Source organism: Dendropsophus ebraccatus, chromosome 14, assembly GCF_027789765.1.
Source record: "Dendropsophus ebraccatus isolate aDenEbr1 chromosome 14, aDenEbr1.pat, whole genome shotgun sequence".
NCBI classification, from domain to species: domain Eukaryota; kingdom Metazoa; phylum Chordata; class Amphibia; order Anura; family Hylidae; genus Dendropsophus; species Dendropsophus ebraccatus.
Window position 1 is genome coordinate 23,865,866 of NC_091467.1, and position 27,970 is coordinate 23,893,835.

General features: G+C 43.7%; 1 protein-coding gene across 2 annotated transcripts; it reads left to right on the top strand.

Moving 5' to 3' along the window:
* Positions 1-385: 385 nt before the first annotated feature.
* Positions 386-27,514, top strand: CDK12 (cyclin dependent kinase 12). Of its 2 annotated transcripts, none has more exons than XM_069951543.1 (14): positions 386-2,285; positions 7,855-8,721; positions 11,889-12,065; positions 13,463-13,602; positions 15,194-15,364; positions 15,456-15,645; positions 15,724-15,780; positions 17,036-17,137; positions 17,285-17,362; positions 18,739-18,855; positions 18,956-19,087; positions 19,476-19,678; positions 19,844-20,278; positions 25,900-27,514. In XM_069951543.1, exons 1-14 carry the CDS (start codon positions 1,273-1,275, stop codon positions 26,589-26,591), a joined length of 4,374 nt encoding a protein of 1,457 aa, XP_069807644.1. In that variant the 5' UTR covers positions 386-1,272; the 3' UTR covers positions 26,592-27,514. The 2 variants fall into 2 exon arrangements, with proteins under 2 accessions (XP_069807644.1, XP_069807645.1); XM_069951544.1 differs by having other exon boundaries at positions 25,930-27,514.
* The last annotated feature ends 456 nt before the right edge of the window (positions 27,515-27,970 follow it).

Consider the following 27,970-nt stretch of genomic DNA (forward strand, 5'->3'; position numbering starts at 1 on the left):
TTGTTCTGGCAAGTTTTCATATGTAAAGGCGAATGATGTGAATGATTTCACTGGACTATTCCTTATTACCATATGTCTGGTATTTTCAGTAATGACCACCATAATAAATGCGAGATTTTCCTTCACGTTTCAATGTATGAATGTGGCATGTGATCTAAAAATCACGACTCAATAAAGTTTGCTGACAGTTAAAAAAAAGAAAAAAAAAAAAAAAGGCACGTTCCGTCCTCGCGAGAAGGCCACCATGTGCCAAAAGCAGGACGTGAGATCTCGCGAGAACGGGCTATCCCTGTAACAGGATGAGTGATTGTACTCGGTCGCAACTCTCGCGGTGTTGGAGAAAAAGGACGGCGAGAACTCGCGAGAGTTCGCCGCCGGAGGCCGCTACCTGTGGGAAGGAGCAGTTCTCGCGAGACTTGAAGGGAAAGGGGTTACACCGCTGCCTGTGGAAACGCAAGGCGGCCGTTTCTTGCGGGGGGTTAAACCTATTGCTTCCCGCCGAAATCCCGCGAGATTCGTTCCCCGTTACCGGCACTTTCTGACTGGAAGAGCCTGATGCTGTGTCAAGCCGGGCAGGGCGCTTCGTGAGGCAAAAAAGTAGTGTACGGACAAGTGAGGGAGGGGAGGCCGCACCGTGCTGACAGCCAGGACAAGACAGGAGGCCTTCAGTCATCGTTCTGTGTGCCAGGGGAGAGGCCCTGGAGCTGCTGTGTGAGGACAGGAGCCCTGCCGCCATTGGACTCTGTGAGAAGCTTTGCCAATGCTTTGTGAGGAGACTTCTATTTACTGAGAGGAAAGATGGGAGCCCCCCATGGTGTTGGGGTCCTATAGGAGACCTCCACATTCTGATTTCCTTGGACTGGTGACCACCCCGCCCTTCATATACATCCAGAGCTTCACGGCGCTACACAATGGACTCCTATGGGACTACGCAGACCTTCCTGAACCCCTGAACTGTGACCCCAAAACCCAGCGCCCACTTCACCTTTAAGGACGGGGAGTGACTCTTTATATTCTTAAAGGTGAAAAGGCCATAAAATCGCGGAGGACCTTGTTATATGGAGGGATGGTAGTCCTGATACCCCAATATCTCATGTTAGCGACACGTTGTTCCCTCTATGCAGAAGGTGTGACGTGTCTGTGAATGACGGAAGAAACCACGTAAAGAGGGACCTTGTCGTCTTGGGCCTTGGCTGAGTAAACTTACAGCATATTTGTGGGGTTCACCCCCTCCCCACACTCTTTTTTTTATTTTTTATTTTCGGCAGAGGAATGCCAAACCCAGTGCGGCATGGGAACAAGAAGGATAGCGGAGGATCTGCATCTAACATGCCGCAAAGCAGTGGGAGCAGCAATAACAAAGAGCGTCAACGTGTGGGCTCCAAACACAAGAGACACAAGTCCAAGCATCTCAGAGATTCCCCGGTAGCCCCCGAGCCTTTGGTCCCCACCACGCTGAAGCTGGTGGAGTACGATGACATCAGCTCAGACTCCGACACCTTCTCAGACGACGTTGCTTCCAAGCCAGAGAAAAGAGACAGTGATGAGCGGCGAGGTTCCGAGAGGAGCGATAAGTCTCACAGGTCGCGGCATCGTCATCAGCACAAGAAGGTTAAGGAGACTGGCAAGAGCAAGCAGCCGGAAAGGGAACGGAAACCTGAGAAGAGCCAGGGGACGCCTGTGAACAAGGTAGCTAGCTCCAAGGAGAGGATTGCGACCAAAAGAGTGGTTGAGGAGCAAGAGGAGCATGGGCGCAGCTCAAAGTCCTCCAACAAAGAGATCAGAATGGCAAAGATGCATCGGGAGAAATCGCGGCGGGAGAGGGAGCTGAAATCTGGACACAAAGACCGGGCTAAAAGCCACCGCAAAAGGGACTCCTCTAAACGTTATAAAACTTCAGACAGTCCTAAGAGGAAAGGACGAAGTCCACGCAGAAAATATGGCAGCAGTCCGAAGCAGGATGACAGTCATTCTGATGCATCGGGAGGGCAGGACTATGATGAAAGCCCACCCCGGTCACATGCCTCCAGTAACTATGTTGAGGTGTACAAGAAAGGGTTAGAGAGTCCCAACTACAAAGAGCCTTCTGCTTATCAGACTAATACCCGTTCCCCTAGCCCGTACAGCAGGAGGCAGCGCTCTGTGAGCCCCTACAGGAGGAGATCATCTAGCTATGAAAGAGGAAGTGGCTCCTACAGTGGGAGATCGCCAAGTCCGTATGGGCGCAGGCGGTCCAGTAGCCCTTTTGTCTCCAAGCGCTCAGTAAGCCGGAGTCCTTTGCCCAGGTGATCTTTTACTTTATAATTTCTTCTATTATTATCACTAATCTTTTTTTTTTTCCCTGCAGTATCATCAGTTTCTTAGATTTAAAGGGAATGTACAGTCAGGCCAGGGCTGAAGCACTGGAGGCAGGCCAACCCATCCCCAGTGGGAGGAAACCCTCGCTCCTCTATGACACTACTCCATTAGAATCAATGGAGCCGAATCATAGAGGGGCAGGGGTTTCCTACCACTGGGGGTGAGTCGGCCCGCCTCCAGTGCTTCAGCCCTGGCCTGATGGTACATTCACTTTAAAAGGGTCATCAAGGCTTAGAAAAACATAGCCGCTTTCTTCCAGAAACAGCAGGACTCTTGTCTTCAGTCTGGGTGTAGGTTATGCAGCTCGGTTCCATTGAAGTGAATGGAGCTAAAGTTTAGTACCACACACAGAGGACAAGGGTGGCGCTGTTTTTGTAAGAGTAGCTGTTTCTAATCCTGAATAACCCATTTAAGAAGATGGGACAATGCATATGGTTGAATACTGCTACTTTCAAGCAGGATATGTGGACTCCCATTCTTGGTGGGTGGTAAGGATCTTCACAGTCAGACCCCCACTGATCAGACGCTTACCATCCACCTAGATTAGAGGTGATACGTCTCATGAGGGCACCCCCAGTCCATATTGCCTAATATACAATATTTCCCCTGAAGCTGATTGCTAGGCTTGGTGTGATTGGCTAATCACCCCATGAATGCATTTTTAAATGAGTTGTCTGTATCTTCTAATAATAAAAAGTTATCCCCTATGCACAAGAGGGGATAACTAGTGGATGGGTGGAGGTCTGACCATACGGACCCAAAGAGATCCTGAGTGCAACCAGCACTCCATGCTGAGGATTTTTTTTCCTTCTGTTCGATGAAGATCCCAGTCCCCCATCCACTGGTTAGGCCCTATACTGTGGAGGGGTCATAATACCACTTTAAGGGCACCTGTCATTGTTCCCAGTGTCTTTCTGAAAAGAACACACAGATGGCACATGAGAAGCAGAGCCCTGTCATTGGGTCTTCTCTATGGAGTAATGTCTTGTTTCATAGGTGGAAAGGCACTGACTGGTAGGGCACTCTTTTCCAGGTGCCCACCCCCTTGTATTAGAAGATCAGTGGAATAGGTGAATAGCGGCCCCTGAATTTTGTATGGGTAGTACAGCAAGCTCTGTTCCTCCCTGTAGTATTCCGGGGGCTATGTTTTGTATATACAGTAATTGTTCTCAGATCTGGATTTAAAAACAAAAAACAAAACCTTTGCCCAGCATCCCCTATCCCCCGCTGTCACTGTTCTGAGGACTTCCTTGGGCAGTGCTGGCGCAGGGAAGTGCCTGCTGAGCCAATCAGTGACTGGGATGGGACTTTGCTGCATCCAGTGATTGGCTGGGTGGTCACTTCTGTGGAGACCGTAGTTTAGTTTTTTTGTTTTTTTTTAATCATCACAGTCTGAGCAGAAGTACAGATGAGGAATAGACCCCAGAATGTCCCATTTAATTTTTGAACAGCGTACCAGTGTCTGGGAACGGTCCACAATACAATGTAACTGGTCTATATAGTAAAATAAGTACCCCTGTGACTTTCCTTATGGATTGTCCCCTTTGAGAGCGCATGTATGTCTCTATTTGCACTACCCGATTACAGTGTTAAAAATTTCAGGTCCTTTCATGTGGAAACAGGAAAGCCTTTCCTGCTTCCACTTGTATGGATAAGAATTTACTGTTGACACTTAAAGTGACTGTACCACCAGGCCCAGGCTGAAGCACTGGAGACGGCCTACCCACCCTTAGTGGGAAGAAACCCCAGCCCCTCCATGACGTGACTCCATTAGAATCAATGGAACCCTATCATAGAGGGGCTAGGGTTTCCTCCCACTAAGGGCCCTATTCCACAGGAACGATAATCAGCCCGATTTGGCCAATTATCGCTCGGTGGAATAGAGAGAACGATCAGCCGATTATTGTGTCATCGGCTGATCATTCATTTAGGGCCAGACCTAAAATCATCGTTCCCCCACCGCGCATCGCTACAGTGGAATAGCGGTGCGTGGCGGGCGACCGACAATTTGAGAAGCGCAGCATACGTTACCTGCAGGGCTTCTCCTCCGCTCTGTCTTCCTCCCCGCGCGCTCTAGCTTCAGAATGGCCCGTCAGCTGACGGAGCGCTCAGCCAATCACAGGCCGTTACCGCTGCGGCCTGTGATTGGCTGAGTGGCGGTCAGCCAAGGGCTGCAAGGTTATCGGAAACGATGTCCCTGCAGCCCTTGCTCAACTATCATCGGGCTGTGGAATAAGCCCAGTAAACGAGCGGCGATCTCGGCCCGTGGAATACGGCCCTAAGGGTGGGTCAGCCTGCCTCCAGTGCCTCAGCCTGGGCCTGGAGGTACAGTCACTTTAAAGGGGTATGTCTATCCTATAAGTAGTGGTATATTGTGGAGATCCTCACTGATCCTGAGAATGAGGTTGGCAGAGCAGCCTGACTGTGTAGATGCGGATCCGCAAGAGTTGATGTATCACTGGTGGTGAGAGAGTTGAGCATGCAGTGTGCAAACTCATGGAAGGTCTGAGACTTTCTATGAATTCTTATGCTAGGCAGAAAAGGGGGGAATCTTAAGAATTTGCCCCCCTTTTTTGTTTTAACAGTGGGTTGGCTGGATTCACAGGGCTTCTGCAATCCTTTTTTTGTTTTTTGAAAAAACGTATGCTTGTGTGTGCATCTGTTTTGATCCGTTTTTCCTTTGACTTCCATTATAAAAAAAAAAAAGATCAAAACGGATCCGTTTTTGTTTTGATGGACACACAAATAAGGTCGACCATGTTCTGTCTCTGTCAAAAAAAAAAATAAAAAATGTCCGCTTTGATCTATAATGGAAGTCAATGGAAAAAGGGAACCAAGCAGATGCACACAGTTGTTTTTTTTTTTTTTTGCAAAAAACGGAGTGTGAACCCAGCCTAAGGGTGTCAGTATCTTGCCCCCCACTGATCAAAACCTGTCATGTGAGAATTTTTTTGAAAATTAAGGGTGCCCTTTAAATTACTCCAGAAACATGAAATCAGTCTTGTCAACAGTGTTAATACATTAATGCCAATGTACCCAAGTGGATTAGTAACATATTCATATTATTAGGATATTAGTTTCTTTATTTTTCTGTTGAAACAAAGCCCTGGACTAGGTTCTGCCATAGCATTTTGGTCTCTATTTTAGCAAGGACCAGAAGTTATTTGAAAACACAGCAAAAGGAGCCAATATTTCAATTTTTTTCTCTTTCAATTCCACTCCTGGTCTTGGCTCACAATACTCACCCAACAAATATTTTATTTGCAGACGCTATTTGTACGTTTTTGAATAGATTAGACATAAGTATTTGTACAGCATTTTGTGTGAGTGGCTGCTTTATTTTCGCAACTTTTATCTGTCGCTGTAAGAAAAAAAAAAAGACAAGAAATGAAAAAACAGACGCACAACCCTTTTACCATTGCAGACATAAACATAAAGGGGAGGGCTGCTCTACTGGTGTATGCCAGGGAGAAGGCACAGGTTCACCTCATCTCCCTGGCGTATGTCAGCTGTATATCCTGCTCAGGACCAGGGGTAGATTTCTACGCCCACCCTGCGGCAGGTCCAGGTCAGGATGGTTTCACCAAGAGGCATGCGTCTCTTAGTGAATCAGGCAGGGCAATATTTTCAATTGCTATATTCTCTTCTGTGGCATTCTATGCGTATGCCATTGGAACATAATCTATTCAGGATAGAGAATACCATGAATTGTAAGCCAATAAGCCAACATGGACTCCTGATAAGAAGGGCTGATCTCTGATTTGTGCTTCTTTACAGAGCCTTCCACAAGGTACAACACTGGATCATTTGTGCGGCTTTCTAGCCTCATCACCATCAGCCACACATAGGGCTGACTCCAGATCTGTCTGATGGAAGTCCTCTGCCTCACTACTTTGTTTTTGGAGAGATAAGTTACCACCAGAGCAGTATGGCTGCAGCTTCCCCCTCCCCATAGGGAACACAGTTTAGCAGTGCTGGACATTTATGTGTTTAGGGAGAAGAGGAGAGATAGCTGTCTGCCCAGACAGTCATCCTGTGGATAGCTGATAAGTTTGTATTGTGGCAAAGGTGGTGGTAAAAACAACCCCTGTCCTTATTGTGGCTGCTGTGTAATGGCGCATTTACCCGACAGGTTATTGAAGCCAAAGCCAGGAACAGACTATAAACAGAACAGGTCATAAAAGAAAGATTAAGATTTCTCTCCTTTTCAAGTCCATTCCTGGCTTTGGCTTCAGTAATCTATCGGATAAATCTGTCTGTGTAAACACCATAATACAGTATTTCTTCTGTAGTTGTTCACTAGGATTACAGGCACTGGAGTCTGGGGTGATCAACTGGTCGGCCCCGCAACTTCCTTTTTAAAGCTGTTGTCTTTATTTAAAGGGGCTTGTTCTGTGTGTTCATTGTAAAGTACTTCCTGTAAGGGCCCTTTTACACAGAAAGATTATCTGACAGATTATCTGCCAAAGATTTGAGGCCAAAGCCAGGACTGGATTTGAAAAGAGGAGAAATCTCAGGCTTTCCTGTATGACCTGATCTCTGTTTATAGTCTGTTCCTGGTTTTGGCTTCAAATCTTTGGCAGATAATCTGTCAAATAATCTTTCTGTGTAAAAGGGCATTAAAATATATTTGTTAGATCAGAATTCCAGCTGTAAGGGCCCTTTTACACGGAAAGATTATCTGACAGATTATCTGCCAAAGATTTGAAGCCAAAGCCAGGAATGGACTATAAACAGAGATCAGGTAATAAAGGAAAGCCTGAGATTTTCAAATCCATTCCTGGTTTTGGCTTCAAATCTTTGGCAGATTATCTGTCAGATAATCTTTCCGTGTAAAAGGGCCCTAAATGCAAGTCATGGCTGCAGTGCCAGCACCTGTGCCTGTGATCAGGAGATGAATTGGTAGCAGCTGTTCTCTCAGATGGGAATGTATAAAGAAAGCACAACAGAACTTTAGGAAAAATCTGCTATTCAGCAATATACTCACATAACTGAAGTATTGTTTTTTTTGTTTTTTTTTAAATCATCTCTCCTGGGGAAAAAAAAACTACTTTTTTTTAGATGTTAAAAAAAGTGTCAGTGGCTGCAGGGTTTAGTGCAAGCTGTCACTGAGGCCACTGAATACAATCGGGTTAGCAGGCAGAGGGCGTCATCTGGGGAAGTAAATAAAGGCAGGACTGGAGTGGTGTCACTGGACTTGGAAAGTAGAAGATAGGTGAGTATAAGGTATTTTTTGTCACTAGGTGATATCTATTGACATGTCAATTCTTTGAGCGGAAAGTTGCGGAGAGCAGAACCGCCCTATACATAACACTGAGACACTGAGGCAGGCGGAGTTCCAAGCGTAGTCCGCGGTGGGGATTCCGCTCTGAATTATCTCCTGTTTTCATTTCTTAATAGTTGCAGAGGTGTAGCAAGAAGCAAGATTTGACCATAATGTATAAGTACACCCTTTGACTTTTGCTTTACACTTATACCTCTACTTTTTCCTTACAGAAAGTCTGTCAAATCCCGAAGCAGGAGTCCCATATACTCAAGGAAGTCGTCATCTTCTCGAAAGAAGCAGAAGTCTCAGTCTCGAAGTCGCCATTCCAGTATTTCACCTGCCCGTTTGCCGTTAAACTCCAGTCTGGGTGCAGAGCTTAGCCGCAAGAAAAAAGAACGAGCGTTGGCAGCCGCAGCAGCAGGTCGAGATCCCAAGGGCAGTCCGTTAATAAAGAGAGAGATCGGGGATGGGAAAGGACTCTCCATAGTGGATGCCAAAAAGATAACCAAAACTCTTAAATTAGACAAATCTGTTTCTGATACAGAATTATCAGTAACTGCAAATGCGGATAAGACAATATCTAGTTCCATCAAGACAGAGGAGGTTGAAAAGAAACCCTTAATATCAGCCAAGGACACGAAAACTCAAGCAGTAAAAGAAAACAAATGCACCACCATCAAAGAGGAGGTTATAACGCCAAAAGAGGGAGTGACAGAAAAAGAAAAGGAAAAAGATGTTCCTCCTCCTCCTCTGCCTCCTTTGAAGTCCCCCCAGCCTCCTTTACCAACGTGTTCACCTCCTCCTCCACTTCCACCTCTTCCTCCTTCACCTGCCGCACCTCAGCAGCCTCCCCCACCTTTACCTCCTCCACCGTCATTGACATTCCTGCAGCTCCCTACCATTGTGGCTACTTCATTGACCACCACCAGCCACACTCGGACATCAGCTGTATCACCCCAGGCAAATTCCCAGCCACCGTCTGTGTCCACATCTAAACCACAGTCACTGACTAACTTTATTATCCCTCACTTGAAAACTTCTACACTTCCTCCATTGCCACTCCCACCATTATTACCAGGAGAAGATGACATGGAAAGGTGAGTTCATGTTGTGCCTGGTTATTTTTTTCTATAGCTTTCATTTTTTTTCTGTCAGTGAAAGGTGCCCCCCCCCTGCCCCGAATTGACTCTTTAATCATGGGGTAGTGTCCCACTTACCAGAATTGTTTAGGATTGGCATGTGACGAAAGTACAGTGCAATATAAGTGGATGAGATTTTAACAAATGTGATTGGCGTGCATTGGCAATGTTTATGACAGATATTGACCTGTGGTGCTTCCTGTTTTTCACCTTGTCACATAAGTAGCGTACGTTCAGTCAATCAATAACAGAGGTGGGTCAACACTATGGTTTTTCCTTGGCTGAGTAGGCTCCTCCTGCATATCACAACAAAGTAGTGCTGCTCAGCCTACCTTAGCCCTTATACAGAAATTTTGTGTAGCCAAACAACTTATTTAAAGGAGAACTCTGTTCGTGAAGCATATTTTATGCTGTCCGCATATCGCTACATGCTTCGGCCTGCTGGTGTCCAGCCCCTTTCTGGTCTGAGATGGGACTTCAGGGTAATGTGGCAGGCAGCTCAGCCATTCAGCGACTGTATGGGTGTCCCGCCTCTGCCACTGAATGGTTGAGCGGACCTGTGACATCTCAAGACCAGGAAGTGGCTGCGTACTGCGAGACCAAAGCAGCCATATGTGAGTGAGAGCCAGGGACATAAGTGGATGTTATTGTTTTCATCCGCTCCCTCCCTCGGTGAAAAAATTGGTCCTGGATGGAGTTCTCCTTTAAATGTTAGTGGAGAACAAGAAGAAATATGCATGCAAATCATCCACATCGGTCTCTGCGCTCCTGGCTTCCTCTGATGTATCATGTGAACACATGACTATCAGTCATGTGTTGACATGTCACAACTTTCCTAAGCCATGTGTACAGAGACCAACAGGGGACCACAGTGAGCTTTTTTATTTTTCAGATGCTTGTCTGTTTTCTGTAGGGAAATACACAACATGAACTGTAAGACTAGGCAGAATGCAGAAATTATCTGCTGCACATATGGATGTACTCTTGTAGTTTTAAAGGAGAAATCCAGTCTGAGAACGAACTTGCTTCTCCCCGTGCCCACGGCGAGTGGCAGGACCCTCCTCAGAGGGCTAAAAGACCTATCTCTGCCTAATCTATTTTGAAAGATTACATGTTATCCCTTATACAAGGGATAGTGGATAACTAGCTGATCAGTGGGGGAGACCATTGGAACCCGCACCGATTTACAAGAACAAAAGTTAGTTGTGTCTGGAGTGGTGATGCTGCAGAACAAATACTCGACTACTACTTCATTCATTCATAGAGGAAAGCTGATCTCTGTTTGTGTGATCAGTGGGGGTCCCAGCTTTGGTGCAGAAACGCTGCAGATTTTCTGCAAATGATCTGCATCATGTGAACATACCCTACCTAAGTAAACCTGTAGATTTATACAGACTCCCAAGTTAAAGGGAATGTGTCATCAGAAAATGACTTATTGTTTAAATAATGTTTCTGTTAAAGGGGTACTCAGGCCCTGCAATATAATCTGTGTACGGCCGTGGAGGGGGTTGAAATAGAAGCCGGCGGTGACTTACCTCCCCGGCTCCAACAGTGGCTCCTGAATCGCGCCGCCGGCGGGACTCCGCTACGACCGCTAAAGGGCAGAGCTGCCTTGAGATGTTACGTCTCAAGCCGCAGCTCTAACCAGGAAACGGCCGCAGGACGGGGGTACGAGGCAGCGTGATTCGGGAGCCGCTGCTGGTACCGTGGAGGTAAGTTACCGCCGGCTTCTATTTCAACCCCCTCCACGGGCGTACACAGATTATACTGCAGGGCCGGAGTACCCCATTTAAACATATTTTTTACAGAATTCTTAGGTGATTTTTTTCTTTCTTTCTAATTTTCCATTTTTTCTATCTATATTATAAAACGGTCCTGAAATCTTGCTAAAACTAAGGGCCATATTATACCAACAGGTTATCTGACAGATTTTTAAGCCAAAGCCAGGAACAGACTACAAACAGAGAACAGGTAACAAAGGAAAGACTGAGATTTCTCCTCTTTTCAAATCCGTTGCTGGCTTTGGCTTAAAATAAATCTGTCAGATAATCTGTTGGTGTAGTAGAGACCTAAGCTGAGACTTCCTGTTGTGTCTGTAGTGATAAGACGAGTCTGCTGTAAAGTGATCTACACGGCATTGCAGCATCATGTGACACTGGTGACATGTCACCATCATGTGACATTAGCTCCCTGTGGAATGACCTTATCAAAGGTCACAGAGCACACGCAATCATCTCATTCTTGCTGTAAAGCATGTCACTAGATGCTGTTAAAAACAGCCCAGGCAATATGGCAGCCCCCATAACAAAGTACAAATAGTGAAATAAATAAATTAAAGTCAGAAAATAGAAACAGATTAAAGAAAAAGGGCAAGTTTTAGTATTCATTCTAATCAGTAAAAGAACATTTAGGTGACACATTCCCTTTAAGTGTTACAGTCATAATTATCAAAGGCTAGTTATTGTAGGGTGCACTGCCCTCCTTGTCTTTATCGTCTTCAGGCATGTCCATCAGTCACCTCCTTTGATATGTTCATTGGCCGCTCTGTATGCTTATGTGATATTGATGGAGACGGCATTAGGCTCTATGACCAGTATGTGCAATCACAATATGTGGTAAAAGGGTTATCCAGTGTTAGAAAAAACATGGACAAAAAACTCTTTTGTCTCCAGTTTGGGTGGGGTTTTGCAGCTCAGTTCCATTGAAGTGAATAGAGACGAGTGGTGCTGTCTTTGGAAGAAAGTGGCCATGTTTTGTAGCGCTGGTTAGCGGGGACAAGGAGGTTGAGAGGACAAGCTGGAAAGTCTACAGAGCTGAGTCTTTCCCTTAGAAAGGTTTTTCTGCATGGTAGGTTTCCTGCCTGGAGGCTGAGCATCCTGATATTACTTTTGTTGCTTTGCTATGTAATGACTTGTTCATTCACCTGCTATTCTAGAGATTGTAAAGCCTATGATCTGAGTTGGAACTGATGCTTATATTAGCACTATGTTTTACAGCTCACACAATGACGAAAACTTACATTATTTGTCTTTACTACCTCCATTTATATGTGTGCCTGTTTTCCTGATGATTCTGATCTGTGCCGCTATTTCTCTTGTATGTAACTAATCTGACCTTTTTCACAGTCCCATGGAAGTTATCCCATCCAAACCTGTCAAGAGGAATAAGGAACAAAGGCCTCGGCATCTTCTCACTGATCTCCCATTGCCTCCTGAACTACCAGGAGGGGATCCATCTCCTCCAGAATCTCCTGAGCCAAAAGCGGTAACACCTCCTCAGCAACCCATGAGGAAGAGACCAAAGTAAGTTTTATTTTTTTTTTCTTCTCAATATCAATATAGAGTAAAAAATGGAAACAAATTACGTTTGTAAAGTTTACCTTAAACGTTTCAAAGTGTTTTATGAAGGTTTTTCAGATTTTTTTTTTTAAATACAACAAATAATTTCAGAAACAAACAATGCCAGTGCACAAATATGTCAAGTACAAAGATAGCTACTGACAACGACCATCGCGAGGCATGCTATGGTCAGTATCTTACACACAAGCAGTTTGTGTTTTGTAGGTATATGGGCCAGCTGAAGGGACAGCAGAGCGTGGGCAGGGGAGAGAAGGATAGGTTGGCCTACCAGCGTTGTAAGTCAGAAATTTGGTGCCAAAGAGGCGGAGCAAAGGGCACTCCCATAATATGTGATATAGGGAACCAATTTGGCCACAATGTCTCCAGCAATGAGGATCACAGGTTGGATACTTAAGGCTCAGTCTTTGGGGAGTAAACTACCAATGGAGTCTGCATTTAACCACATTCTCCCTCTGAGGTATACTAGTCACAGTCTTGAGCGACCATCTGTAAGCTTGTTTCCAGTCATGAGCTGAGAATGTGGTGTGCAGAGCTTTCTCCCATTTAAGAACATAGGCATCTTTGGTGAAGATATTGAGGCCACCAACATGTTCGTATAAAAGCTTAAGGCCTTTCTTTTGTTGCCCTAAAAGTATAGCCAGTTGGGGGTCCCATTTGACATTTACCTGTACCTTAGAGGTCAAGAAATAGCGTATAACGTTTACCTTAAAGTCTCAAGGCCATGTAGTCCAGACACCTTAAAGGACCCTGGAAATATAAATTGTAACATTTAAATTTTTCCCTCTTCCTTCTATAAATCTTTATTTTTACATCTTCAGATCCATAAAGGAACTTGCTTTTTTGCATGAACAATTCTACTTTGAAACAACATCATTCATTTTACCATAAATTATACTACAAATCAGGAAAAAAACTGAGAGCTGATATTTAAATAAATGCTATTTTGCACATTTGGGGAGTTTATTAATTTACAGGAGTTAAAATGGCTGGATTGGAGTCTAAAGTCTACGGTATTTTGTTTATCCTGAGATATAAACTTTAAAGGGGTAATCCCATCTTGGGTATTTCTGGCATATCCATAAGTGTTAAATAGATATGGGCCCCACCTCTGGCACACACACCTCTATCACAAAGATAAGGGTCCCTGCTTGTGGTGACGGAAGTTCTCAACACCTGAACCTCCGCTGTTCTAAAAATTCGGCAATGTTGCTGTTATTAAAGCAACAACTACACTTTAAATCTTGCAGTTGGCGATATACTCTAACAGTGCAGATTACTTTGGTTTATTATCCTTCGATATCCATGATACCTACATTAACTTTTCTTCACTTTTGTTTCAGAATTTGCTGCCCACGTTATGGTGAAAGGAAGCAAAAGGAAATTGACTGGGGTAAACGCTGTGTAGACAAGTTTGACATTATTGGCATAATTGGTGAAGGAACCTATGGACAAGTGTACAAAGCCAAGGACAAGGACACTGGTAAGAAATGTGATGTTATATCCAGTAAGTATATGGATCACCTGGTATGTTGGTGGTTTTTGAACGTTTTTCATTGCGAATGCAACCTGTTATGACCTAAAAGGGGCTGTGCTCACATCTTAACGCTAGTGGTATATACCAGGACTATTCCTGATGTCTACCTCCAGCATATACCACTGTATAAGCATACAGTGGCATATTGCTCATAGATTTTTTTTATTTTTAATAAAAAGCCTATTTGCTTTAGTTCATTACGGGTAGTTTTCCTTGAACATTGTAAAAAAAAAAACATAATACTTAAGAATGCAGTGTATCTTGATTCCAATATTGTGTGTCAAATGAATGAAATTTCAGTTTTAGGCTGCATTTACACACTCAGATTTATCTTACAGATTTTTGAAGCAAAAGCCAGGAATGGATCTGAAAAGCGGAGAAATCTCAGTCTCTCCTTTTATGACCTGTTCTCTGTTTATAGTCTGCTCCTGGCTTTGGCTTAAATGATCTGTCAGATAAATCTGTGTGTGTAAACGCAGCCTTAGGGTGCCCTCACTGCTGCGGATCCATTGCCTTGTTTTTCCTATGAGAATACATACTTGAAGAAGCATTTACATACCACTGCGAGTATGTAAGTTAACACCCCCGCTGGTTGGAGCATACATGACCTGCTCCACACTCCGGCTTGCTTCGGGGGGTTCCCGGCTGGACGTCCCGGTCAGCCAATCAATGTGCTGCCTGGCCGCAGCCACTGGTTGACTGAGCCGGACTTTTAGACGCAGGGACCCCCCAAAGCAAGCTGTACCTAGGAGCAGGTCATGTATGCTCCGGCCGGCAGGGGGTTAACTTACATACTTCAATTCTCACAGAGTATGTATGCTCATAGAAAATACAAGGCAATGGATCTGCAGTGAATTCGCAGTGTGAAATCCGCTGCGCACCCGCTATGTGTGAAAGCACCCTTAGGCTGGGTTCACACAGGTATATTTCAGGCAGTATTTGGTCCTCATGGCAACCAAAACCAGGAGTTGATTGAAAACACAGGCTATGTTCACACAATGGTGAAATTGAGTGGATGGCCGCCATATAACAGTAAATAACTGCCATTATTTCAATACAGCAGCCGTTGTTTTAAAAATAACAGCAAATATTTGCCATCAAATGACGGCCATCCACTCAATTTCAACGTTATGTGATCATAGCCTTTCTGTGTTTTCAATCTACTCCTGGTTTTGGTTGCAATGAGGACCAAATACTGCCTGAAATATACTGTGTGTGAACCCAGCCTTAGTGTTTTTTGCAAATTGTGAGATATAACCTGGGGCGGGGCATCTGCAGAGTTTCAGAAAAGTTCATTTTTCTCATACACCTCTATGCCCACATGGAAACACCTACTCTGTAAACATTGCTGGGCTTTTGCAGCCCATGGAACGCCCTGGTGGACGTTCTCTCAATTTGCATTGGATTTGATCATTCAGCTTGTAACTTTTGTTAAAGTCGTGAATGTTTTTAATTTTTTTCTCTCTCATTTCCTTCATTTTGCTTTTGGCCATTGACAGCTTTATATGTAAATTGATTGCTATTGTTACTCTACTAGGAGAACTTGTTGCCTTAAAGAAAGTGCGTCTAGATAATGAGAAAGAAGGCTTCCCGATTACTGCAATCCGAGAAATTAAAATCCTTCGACAGCTCATCCATAGAAGTGTTGTGAACATGAAGGAGATAGTCACTGATAAACAGGATGCCCTGGACTTTAAGAAAGACAAAGGTGACAGTAGAAAGGACTACAACCATGATTCTCACTTGTAAAGCCAACCACTTATTGTAACTCTGCTTGTTGTTTTTTTTTCCTGACATAGGTGCCTTTTACTTGGTCTTTGAATACATGGATCATGATCTCATGGGGCTGCTAGAATCTGGTTTAGTACAGTTCTCTGAAGACCATATAAAATCTTTTATGAAACAACTAATGGAGGGACTTGATTACTGTCACAAGAAAAATTTCCTGCACCGAGACATCAAGTGCTCCAACATCTTATTGAATAACAGGTGACAGACACAGTGCATATTACTGCTGTAACACTAATTATAGGAGAATTGAACACTCATAATATGTTCTCTTTATAGTGGACAGATAAAGCTGGCTGATTTTGGACTAGCACGGTTATATAATTCAGAAGAAAGGTAAGTGACCTTCAAAGGACTATAGAAATTGTAAAGCACGTTCTCCTATTCAGCCTTCCCCCTGTGCAAAGAGCAGCTCAAGCTTGCTTTGTATTCATTTGGATGCAATACGTGACTACTTGACCGCTTCTCTTGTTGATGATAGCTGGTCTCTGGGGTTTACATTAGCTAATAAAGTGGGGATCAGCTGATTGCCGGGATAAACACATAGGTCAGCACTGGTATAAAGATCCTAAACAGCAGTTTGTAAGAGCAGAGAACTCTTTTCAGATATAATAATAATTGGTTGTCAATACCAGGGTTGTGGAGTCGGTAAGCCGCATCTCCGCCTCCTGAATTTTATCAGGAACCAAACTCCAGCTCCTTTATAAATTGCCAGTCAGAGTTATTTATCAAACTAGTGTAAAGTAGGACTGACTCCAGCTTCTGTGTAATGTCCTACATGATCCTGGGGCGACTTCTAAAGGGACTAAGGCAACGATATAAAGCAGCTTCTCCTGTGTGTGCAGTGGATGCAGCCAGTCTCCAGCCTCCATATTCTGAACAACTTTAGAACTAGACCAGATAGAGCAGGTGGTCTTTTCCTGCTGATCTTTTGTTTCTAACTTAGGCTGCATTCACACGTTCCATGTTCCGCATGGAACACGGGCGTGGAATGCATGTAACAGACTCTTCCCCCGCCTGGGCAGCATCTGTGATAAGATGCTGGGAGCTGGGGAACTGTATTCATATACGCTGCGTTGTAATGACAGAGCTGCGCGGCTGTTTCATCACAACGCGGCATATATCTGTGCAGCTCCCCCACTCCCAGCATCTTATCACGAAGAGTCCGTTACAGGCATTCCACATCCATGTTCCGTGCAGAACATGGAACGTGTAAATGCAGCCTAAGTATTCACCATACGCAAAGAAACACTGCTAACAATTCCAGATACCTGTGATACAGAGGTCAGCCATAGGCCCCAACCGCCCTCATTTAATAGGACCAGTGCTTTATTACTGATATATGGAGAAAATTCTTTACCCTTTCTAACTGAATGTGAGTGTTTTTCCGGTTGTTATAAATAAGGTCCATTGATTGATAGAACATAAAATATATTGATGAGGAACATTTATAAAATTCATATTAAAATTCAATAACATTTTTAAAGATTTTTTTTTTTTTTTAAAGCTGGAGTTTGTACTTTTTTTTTTTTTTTTTACCCCACTTTTAAATACTAAAATACCAATATCTCATATGTACTTTTCTTTGTAGCCGCCCATACACAAATAAAGTGATAACACTCTGGTACCGACCTCCAGAGCTGCTGCTGGGAGAGGAAAGATACACACCCGCCATTGATGTGTGGAGTTGTGGGTAAGAATATATCTCTCGAGTTGTTTAATCGCTATGCTGTTTTATGTACGAATACATAGAGGTCTACCCTATGATGGTTCAATATGCAACTATAATCCAACGTTCTCTATTCCACATGTCTGATTTTTCTTTATTTTTTTTCCCCAGCTGTATCTTGGGTGAACTTTTTACAAAGAAACCAATATTCCAGGCTAACCAGGAATTGGCTCAACTTGAATTAATCAGGTATTTTACTTTATTTCCTGTCGATACATGTTTGATTCTATGCAGCAGAATGATATAAGTCCTTACAGGAAATAGCTACTACACAAGGAAAGATACCGGTTTTACTGTTAACTACTGTGCAAGAATAAGTCATAGAGCTGCATACAGATGTCTGATGCCCATAGCAAAGTGACTCATTCTTCTAATGCAGAAAATGTGCTTTGCTGCTTTGTTAATGTTGGATATGTTCCAGTGCAGGGAGTATAATTCGTTGTGTGTGGGTGTAGACTAGACAGACATTTATGTAAATGTCAGAAATGGCCCAGTGAAATCTAAAGCCAGGCTTAAGATGGCATTTTTGGTAGTTCAATGTGAAGGTTTAAAGGAGTTATCTAGCGCTACAAAAACATGGCCACTTTTCCCCCTCTCTTGTCTCCAGTTTAATGTGGTTTGTAGTTAAGCTCCATTTACTTTATTGGAACTGAGTTTTAAACCCCACCCAATCTGGAGACAAGAGAGGGGAAAAAGTGGTCATGTTTTTGTTGCACTGGATAACCCCTTCAAAGCTTCGGTCATTTAGAAAAGCTTTTGACTTACATGATCGTTCAGTGTCCAAAAAATTTCTAGGTATTGCTGGGATGAGTGAGTAGTAGCTTGCCTAACTTCTCATCTGGCTGCAAACTCTTTCCAGCTGCTTTGGTTAGACTTTTATAATGGAGCCCATCCGGAGATCACGGCTTCCCAGAAAGTGAAAAGCGCTGTCGTATGCTTCTCCTGGTGATATCCTGGTCACCTTCATAGAACTTTCCAGTGCCAAGATTGTCGCCTTTTTGTCAATATGTAAATGAGGCTCTAGTACCCAGGGAGAGTTGCCCATCATAAGCCAGACCATCTTCTCTTATTCACCGCCCTCAGTGCCCTCTTGCTTATACCTGCCCTCCTTTGACACCCGCAAGGCTTACCACACAAAGGATGTGAATAAGAGGAGATTACCTGGCTAACCCTGTGCTGGGGAATGCCCACGGGCACTTGAGCCTCCTTTTAAATATTACATAAGATATGTCTGGAGCCCTCATTAGTAGCCCTGTCTAGCGAAGGGCTTATATATCCCCCATTTTAGCTGCTCCACTTTACTTTTATACAGTATCTAATGTTTTAATAAAAATTTTTTATGGTTGGTGATCTCTGAGCTGGAAACCTTTGCAAATAGGGGGCTGGGAGCTCTTTAAAGGGCCAGGACACTTCCTTTTATCCAGAATCTACTCCTCTTCCTAGTGAAAATTAATTGATGGGATTTCCAACTCATATATCCATCTCTCATTACTTTATCTTTTTCATTTTTTTTTTTAAGTCAATGCAGAAGAAGTTCTCAACAGAATTTTTTTTTCTTCTTCCAGTCGCCTCTGTGGAAGTCCTTGTCCAGCAGTTTGGCCAGATGTCATAAAGTTGCCATATTTTAACACCATGAAACCCAAGAAACAGTATAGAAGGCGGTTACGAGAGGAGTTCTCCTTGTGAGTAGTTTTCTTTGTATCTCAAAGTTGTGTACAGGTTGCTGTTCTGTACTTTTTATCTTTTTACCTAATCTTTTTTTCCCTCTGTGGTGATGATCAGCATCCCCACCCCTGCACTAGATCTGCTAGACCACATGCTCACCCTGGACCCTAACAAGCGTTGCACTGCAGAACAGGCTCTTCTGAGCGACTTCCTAAAGGATGTAGATGTCCACAAGATGCCACCACCTGAGTAAGCTTTATCAATTTTTCTGTGATGTCTAATTATTTTTACAGTCATCATCCCAGCATCATAAAATTAGAAGGTACCTGTCACTGAATTGCTAGAATGAGCAGGGAGAGAAGTGTGTGTGGCTGAGCGCTTCTCTCCCCATTCTCTCTGCGCCTGTGATAGAGACAATCTTATTAAAGCGAATGTACCATAAGGTACATTCACTTTAAGTATCAATCATGTATATAACGGCGTTGGCAAGGGGAAGCCAAAGCCGCAGTTTTTTTTCCCCGGCCCGGTTCCCGTGTATGGCACTGTTTTATTCAGGGTGGGTACCAGGTCGGGGATGAAGCTATGTTCTCTGTAGAGGAATGTTATTTATTTCAATCTTTTTTACCTTTACCTGCAGTCTTCCACACTGGCAGGACTGCCATGAGCTTTGGAGTAAGAAGCGGAGAAGACAGCGACAAAGTGGCATTATTGTAGAGGAGCCTCCTGCCATTAAGGCCCCGCGAAAGGAAAGTTTGGCTGTTGCTGCAGCAGATCCTATCAAAAACAATAGTCCTGCACCTCCTGAACCTGTAAAGGTTGAGACCGGTACAGTAGATTCAGGTGAGTGCTCATCTGCTGACAGCAGGCTTTTGTAGATAACCTAGTAAGCTACATCTATTATGTTTGCAAAATACAGATCTATTTCCTAAAAGTACAAATGCAGGTTGGCTAAACAGAACTATGAGTATGATCTATAAAGTATTGTCCTAATTTTTTTTTCTCTAGCTGTTTTGGCAGATATCACACAACAGCTTAATCAGAGCGAACTGGCTATCCTGCTGAATCTTCTCCAAAGTCAAACAGACCTCAGTGTTGCCCAGATATCCCAGCTCCTGAACGTTCAGGCCAATCCAGACATGCAGCAGCAACTGGAGGCTCTCAACCAGTCAATCACTGCTTTGACTAACCCTGCTACGTCAGCTCCAACGGTGGAACCCCAGAAAGAAAATCCAGCCCAAGAACAACTGGAAATGGAAGGGCTGGCAACTCAGGGAGATGTGCAGAATGTTCTAGCTGTCCTTTTGAGCCAGTTCATCAAACCTCAGGAGGCGGCGGATGCCCCTGGGGAAAGCAATGGAGAGCAGAGTGGTGTAAATCCAAGTTCACGGTTAAGACCAGAGGATGAAGAGGAAAGCGCGGTGTTGGAGGAGGATGACGCAGGTAAATTCTGCTCACCCTGAGTCGCCCATCTTATCCACACTGCATTTAAGACAAGTAGGCATGACAGGGCCTTTTTTTTTAAATAAATGAGGAGGTTGTGAAGACCTGGTGTAAAAACATCTGTCTTTGCACTCTGTAGTTTTCTATGCAAAAGGGAGAGGCTGGCTTTATAGAGTATTGAGTGGAGAATCCAGAGACCTCACACTCATGTATTTTGGTTTATAATAAACTGTAAAACTGAAACAATTCTCTTTAATCTTTTTATTTGCACCATTTATTGCACCTTGTAAGAGTTGAACTGTAGATGGCATGTGTATAATGGAGTAAGGCCTAACTGTTCACATTGCTTTTTAACCTGTATTGCTCCATTTCATCCATTTGTTTTCTCTTTTCCATCCGCTTTACTTCTAACTTGCACAATTAACATTACAGCATTATAACAACTTACCACCTTATCTCTTTCCTGTCAATTCTCACCTTCTTGCAAGCCACTGAAAACCTGCACAGTAAGCACCGATTCATTTAAAGGGGTATTCCCACCTCAGCTTGTTATACTTACCCATAGGATAGGGGATAACAAGCTAGTTTCTGGGGATCCAACCATTGGGACCCTACAGATCCAGAGACAGGGATGCAACCGTACCTACAATAAATGGAACACTCACTATGCCCGCCGTCCATTATTTCTCTTTGGGGCTGCCGAGAGCTGAAGTCAAAGTCTTGTTGACCCCATAGAAAATAAATATAACAAGGACTGCAGTGAGCGCTTCATTGAAAGCCCTGAAGTATCTGATATTGAAACTAGCTGTTAGGCCATGGGGAAGGATTTCCCATAAATGACATGTATAATTTAGCATGCCTTGTGGAAATGTTTTATAGGAAACAGTCATATAAACCTTAATATAAATTACAGCTTCTACCATTCCCAGCAGGTACACTGCAGCCTAATCATATTAAGGGCGTGTTCTTTACACAAATGGGAGGTGAACATACACATTAAAATTAGACCAACTTATTGTTTTAAAGGGGTTTTCTGAGAGCTGAAAAAAAACCTAAACACAGAAATTCCATTAAATAACTCAACATCCATTACTTACCTGATGTATCATCCATCACTCCAGTGCTTTGTGCTGGACTTTGCTTACCTGGCTGCGGCAATGACATGCCAGTGTACCCCCGTCCAAGGCCTGTGATTGGCCTGTGGACGTGTCATTGCTGCAGCCATTTAATTAGAGACCAGTAGGGAGCACTGGAGGTACAGGGACATATCGGGTGAGTAGTGGATATTTTTCAGATCTTGGAGATCCCGTTTAGGGTTCTTTTAACACAGAGCATATAAACTCACTTTTTTTTTCTCTTTACAAAGCTGCTATGGAAACTCTGGAATAAATGTAGCATCAATGTGGATTAGATTTCAAGAAATGCCACGTACAAGTTGCATAAAAAAATCAGCATGGGGAATTGACCCATGGTATCTATTTTATATCTACAGCATGTCCATCAATGTTTTGCGGAAATGCAACAGATTTGATTTCACACATTTATCTTGGAGCATCTTGTGCTCATCATGCATCCAAAGATGCAGCATTGCATGCCTCATTGTTTTTGTTGAGAAAATGTGCCGGATATATTTTTGAAGCGTGCACTTTTAATATTCTAGATAAGTACAATCTGCATTGTACACTGTTTTTGGAGTCAAAGCCAGACGGGGGTCTATAAGGAAAGAGAAGTTTACTGTTCTTTCTGTATGTTGTATTTCACTTTTCAATTCACTTGTGGCTTTGGCTCATAAAAATGACATGAACAAGTCCAGTGGTCTTTAAAAAAAAAAAAAAAAACAACTTAAAAGAAAAAATTTTTGCAAAATCAATTCTAACTCACACATACATGATAATTGTAACTTTCGCAGTGGTCTAGTGGGTCCTTTGCACATCCATCCATACTTCATGAAACAAAACACACATCCATCCAAGTTTTTTCTGTTAACCACAATATCATTTGCTCTTTCAAACTCAGTCCATAATTTTCATTTTAATCAGTCATATTATTAAAGGGTTATTTCTGCAATGCATTCTATTTAATTTATTTAATATTTGACTCTTGGTGCTTAAAAAGGGCAAAAAGAAACCCAAACTTACTCAACTGCCCCATTCTTTTTCAATCCTATATTCGTTCTGTGTAAACGCACCATAAGGGCCCTATTATGCAAAGCAATAATCGGCTGATTAGCGCTCTGTGTATTAGAGACAATGATCAGCTGATGAAACGACCATCGGCTGATCCTTTCTTTAGGTCCAGACCTAAAATCATTGCCGTGCTGCCCTTGCTGCTGATTATCAGGCAGTGTATAGGCTTAGTAAGCAAGCGTCAGGAGATTCTGGAGATTGGCACTCGCTTACAAAAAGTCATCGGACCGTGTAATAGGACCATAACAATGACCCACCCTAGTCACTTATTGGCGGTCCGTTTCTCTGGGAACAATACGTCTGAGGAAGCAGCAGGAACCAGCCCTGGTAAAGTGGCAGCTGTAGGGTGTATGGTTATAATGTTTTGTTTATTTATTTATTTTAAAGCATTTTAAGGCAAAAAAAAAAATTGCATTGCTGCAGTAACCTTTTGAGATATTCCTTTATGCAACATACAAAGGTGCTGTGTGTGTAGTGTGGATGTACTAATGCTTGGTAAAATAACATTTCACACACAACTTATCAGGTGTGCAGTGTCTGTGAGGTCCTTTGTGGTTTCCCACCAATAAAAGCAATGCATGTTGCTATGATGTACAATGACTACTGATTGGTGAAAGTCTGGAGCGACCATTGATTTAAAGGGAGAACCTGTCATCAGTTTAATGCTGCAAAATCAAGGGCAGCATAAAATGGACCTGTCAGCAGCTATTTGACAATTTAAAGTAAATTAAGTGTACAATAGGGTGTCCCCTAGGTTGCAGAAGCCCAGCAAAGTTCGGCCCATCAGTCTGAACAGACTGGATGTTTTATTGGGGGAATAGTGGTGAAAGAAACTTCTAAAGCTGAAATCTCCGAGCTGGAGCCATGGACTGAAATAGGAGTTTTATCTGCTGATTCTAGGTAAGAAGCCTTATTGTACACTGCCCTTTAGTCAGCAAAAAGCTGTTGACAGGTCCACTTTAAAGGGAAACTATCAGGAGGTTAGACAAATCTAACCGACTCATATCTCCCTATTGTGCACAGGACGCTAATGGATGAAGGTAAGTCTCTTACCCAATACTTTTCATCCTCCGCACAGTTCCCAGGCAGCTTGTAGTATAATCCTGCATCCGACAAGGTTGTTTGGAGCACTGGGGGCGAGGTTGCAGGCCCACCCCTTCAACTTAATATCAGTGGAGACGGTGGAATCGGTGTTCTGGGGCTGGTAGCTTTGCCCCCAGTGCTTCAAATGGCCTTACAGGACGCAGGATTACACTACAAACTGCATGGGAATGGTGCTCAGGATGAAGGGAAGAGACTTGCCTTCATCCTTGGCCCCCCATGCACTATAGGAAGCTAACAGCAGGTTAGATTCATCCTTAAAGGGGTTGGCCACTTTATAGTAAAATAGGTCTGTACAAAGTATTAGTAAGTGTACTCACTGTATATACTGACAGCAGCTCCCTGTGTACCTTATAGAGCTAAAATCCCCTTTACCAGGCTGGGCTGCCCTGCTCTGTTTTGTTTCAGTAAAATGGCCGACATGGAGGAGCATGTGACCATGCCCTGTCCACTGTGTCCTCCATAGACATATACAGGCTCAGTGGTTGACACTGGGGGCGGGGCCTGGTCACATGCTCCTCCATGTCAGCCATCTTATGGACAGAATCACCACAGAGCAGGGCAGCACAGCCTGGAGGAGGGACGTCTGATTTTAGTTCTACAAGGTACACAGGGAGCTGCTGTCAGTAAGTGCAGTGACTACACTTACTAATACTGTACACTGAGCAATTTTACTATAAAGTGGCCAACCCCTTTAAACCTTGACAGTGATATGACTTATATCCGTTATAAATCTGGCCAGAAACGAGGCTCTTTTTTTTTTTTTTTTTTTATAATCACTCCTTGATGGGTCAGGGTTTTCTTAATTTTTGAAAATTTATAGATCTCTTGTAGTACTGTGTTTCTCCAAAAATAAGTCAGGGTCTTATATGATTTTTTTTTTACTCCGAAAGAATATCTAGGGCTTATTTTCGGGGTACATCTAATTTTAGGAGAAACACTGTATGCCCCTTTCACTGTAGTCCTGCTATTCTGTATGTCCCACTGTTGTTAGACTCCTATACTGTAAGTTCCCCTGTAGTTAGGCTTCTATACTGTATACCTCCCTCCCCCTCTGTAGTTGGCCCACATACTTATGCCCCCCAAATATATAATGCCCCCTCCTGTGCATCTTCTTACTTCCCCTGCCTCTCCTGCAGGTTGGGGGGCGCATAACAAGTCTGGCCCTGATTGGCTGATGCTCAGCACCCAGTGTCAGGGATCTGGTCAGCAGACTGTAACCCGGGCGTATGTTTGGAGTAGGATGTATATTTCCAGCTGAAGTGGAGAGGTAAAAATTGAGGGCACTCACCGGATTGTTGCAATGCTTCTTTATTTCAACACGGGTAAAACCTGACGTTGATACGTATCACGGGACGGCAGACCCCACAATCCTACATGCGCGCGAAATGACCGTCGTGTGTGTGTTGTACATGTAGTATTGTGGGGTCTGCCGTCCCGTGATATGTATCAACGTCAGGCTTTACCCGTGTTGAAATAAAGAAGCATTGCAACAATCCGGTGAGTGCACTCAATTTTTACCTCTCTACTTCAGCTATACAACGTCTATTTGTAGAGACGCACCCGGTTCCAAGGTCCAATAAAGGGTTATATGGGAGTAGTGCCGGTGAATGTTCTAAACTTCTGTGATGTGATGTATATTTCCAGCCTACTCCAGAAAAACCTGCAAAATGAAGCTAGGTATTCGGAGGAACACGTCATATACGTGCATTACTTAGGCTCGGTTAACCCTTGCATTGTGTGTTTATAATACACCTCACAGTGTGGGATCCCTCTAACTCTATTGACTTCTAGTTTAGTAATTCGGAGCTGTGCTTTGGTGGTCATCTTTTTGACAAGAAGAGTAGCGCTGCATGTGAATATAGTGTAAATAACGTTTTAACCAAATTCTACATAGATTGTAGTACATCTGTTTCTGTACAAATCAAAAGTGTGGGCTGTGTGCAGTGTATGGGTGAGGAGGCTATGTATTGCTTTTTTTTTCTTCTTTAACCTCTGATGGCTTAAAAAACCTGCAATGCCGCAAGTATTATATTACTGTGTCCCTTCTAGGGCTAGAGTGGTGTGCAGCCTACTGAGTATTATATTAGTGTATTACAAGCCTAGAGTTCTGCAAGCTGTGGTGCCCTTTTCCATGCATCGGAGCCCCAGCTTACAGACCAAAGATAGATATTCAGCTATGACGGCTTGGGGTCATATCTCTATATTGCACCTTGTATACTAGGCTAGTTTGTATTATACTCTATAATGTTTACCTTTTGCATCCACAAGGCCTTGTGGTTCCATGTGTAAATGTGTTTTTGTTTTTTTTGTCATCTATATGCATTTTTAAAGATGGTGTCAAAGGAAGTAACCTTTCCCCAGCTTCTCACCCTCGTATCCTGCCACCAGAAAAGAGACCACCTGAGCCACCGGGTCCCCCTCCTCCGCCGCCTGTTCCAGAGGGAGAAGCTGCAGATGTGGATCCAGCGTCAACGACTGCCCTGATGCAACTTTTTACACATTCTGATGTGGAGCCAGACCCTGTTAAGGGGGTTAGAGACACTCACAGACTACCCTCAGACTTTTCCCGAAAACTGTCCTCCAGGACTTACAGCTCTGAGGGCCCGGAGGATGTATATAATGTAGGGTCCGATGACAGAGACTCAGGGCAGCTGCTTGGGGAACGTTCCCCACAGTCAGTAGCTAAAAACAGGACATTCCCAGCACAACTGGGGGAAACAAGTGGTTACCAGGGAACAGGATCCCTGCAATTTCCAGGGGATCAAGACCTCAGGTTTACAAGGGTCCCTCTAGGAATGCACTCGGGCACAGTGCCTCCAACTGGACAAATAGAGGGGAGCAGTAACAGTTCTCACCTTTACCAAGAAGCCAAAATCTCTAATTTCAATGAGTTGGGGTCGGGGACTGCAGTAGCAGGAACAAACCAGGCTTGGGCAGCCTCTTCTCCGGCCTTCAGCAAGGCATACAGAGCACCAACCCGCGCGCCTCCGAGAGGAGGCCGGGGACGAGGAGTCCCTTACTAAAATCCACTGACATTACCGTGCAACCTCCATCCTTCCGATCTGCTTCCCGATAGGGCGACAGATACAATGCGGCTGATTGTAGCGGCCGCAGTTACTCTATACCCACAGAGCCTTGAAATTTTAGTTGGGATTGCAAAAAAAGAGAAGGGGGAGAAAATTGGTACTGACTTGCGAATGGTCCATTGCTGCTCCGCCAATCTGTTTTGGACACCTAGATCTCTTTGACTTAGTTTGTGTTCATCCCTTGCTCATTTTTCTATTTTGGCTATGTGACGGTTCATCAGAAATGGCAAGTATCCATGTTTTAAGACGGTTAAATAACACAGGTTATGTGTTTTAGGTAATCTTCTGTGCCGCTAAAAGGGCTCACTATGCCGATTCTGGTGCATATCGACCCTTATGGCAATGTAAGTGGCATCGCTCCGGTAATTAGAGAGAAGCCACATGAATGCAGCTGGCTGTGTAAAGACTTGTTTTTGTTTTTTTTTAATTTTATGTCCCTTTTTTTTGTTTTCTTGTGTCAAACTGCTGGATTATACATACAACTTCTCACTGTTCTCTGGTCAGCGCCTCTGTGTTTTAGTTTTACCTCAAATTCGACAAAGGATCTCCAGAAATGAGAATACAAATTGCAGTGTACAGGTATTATTATTATTAATATTGTCATGCCCTATTCTGTTTATCTAAATTTATACTTTTTTTTTTTAATTTTATTTTATTTTTTACTTTTTGGGAATAGCAGGCCACTGTGACACAAAACTTTTTCGGCCCCCTTTTTGTTTCTTATACATTGCAATTGAAACAGTGATTTTTTTTAAGCTGTTAAAGGGCCTAGATGAATAAACACAAATGACTAAAAGGAGATCCCGTGTTTTCCATGGTTACAAAGTGAATTTGCTGTTGATATCCCGAAATGTTTATTTATATCAGTTATAAGCTGCGTACTTTGTATTTCTCCAGACTTATTTATAGCCCTGTTACAGGGGCCAAAGCGCTGTCTTGTAGTATACATCTTGTATACCGGCTTGTAGACCGGCGCTTGTTTGTCCAGTATGTGGGGAGGTCTGCCCAAACAATTGCTGGAACACTTACATATCCCCTTTAAGGTCCCCATACGCCTTAGACTTTAGTCGGCCATACCAGCTGCTTGTGGCAGGTTTGGTCGTTGGTATAAGTTGTATGGGACTCACATGAACGATATTGATAGGGGTCGGGTGTGATGGGAAAATCAATGCCAGAGCCCTTTGTTCTTTCACTACGGCCTACCCCCTCCTAAAGGGTATGTGCAAACTACAGAATCCCGACTAAATCCGTCCCGTATTCCGCAGCTCGCACCCGCTTGCGGACTTTGGCAGCCATGCACGTCTCCGCCCGTGCCA

What these genes read in the sequence shown, in the direction of transcription:
- CDK12 (XM_069951543.1), top strand. Translation starts at nt 1,273, where the DNA reads ATGCCAAACCCAGTGCGGCATGGGAACAAGAAGGATAGCGGAGGATCT. An exon ending in GGAGAAGATGACATGGAAAG is followed by an intron (nt 8,722 to 11,888) that starts GTGAGTTCATGT and finishes CCTTTTTCACAG; the next exon opens with TCCCATGGAAGTTATCCCAT. An exon ending in GGACTTTAAGAAAGACAAAG is followed by an intron (nt 15,365 to 15,455) that starts GTGACAGTAGAA and finishes TTCCTGACATAG; the next exon opens with GTGCCTTTTACTTGGTCTTT.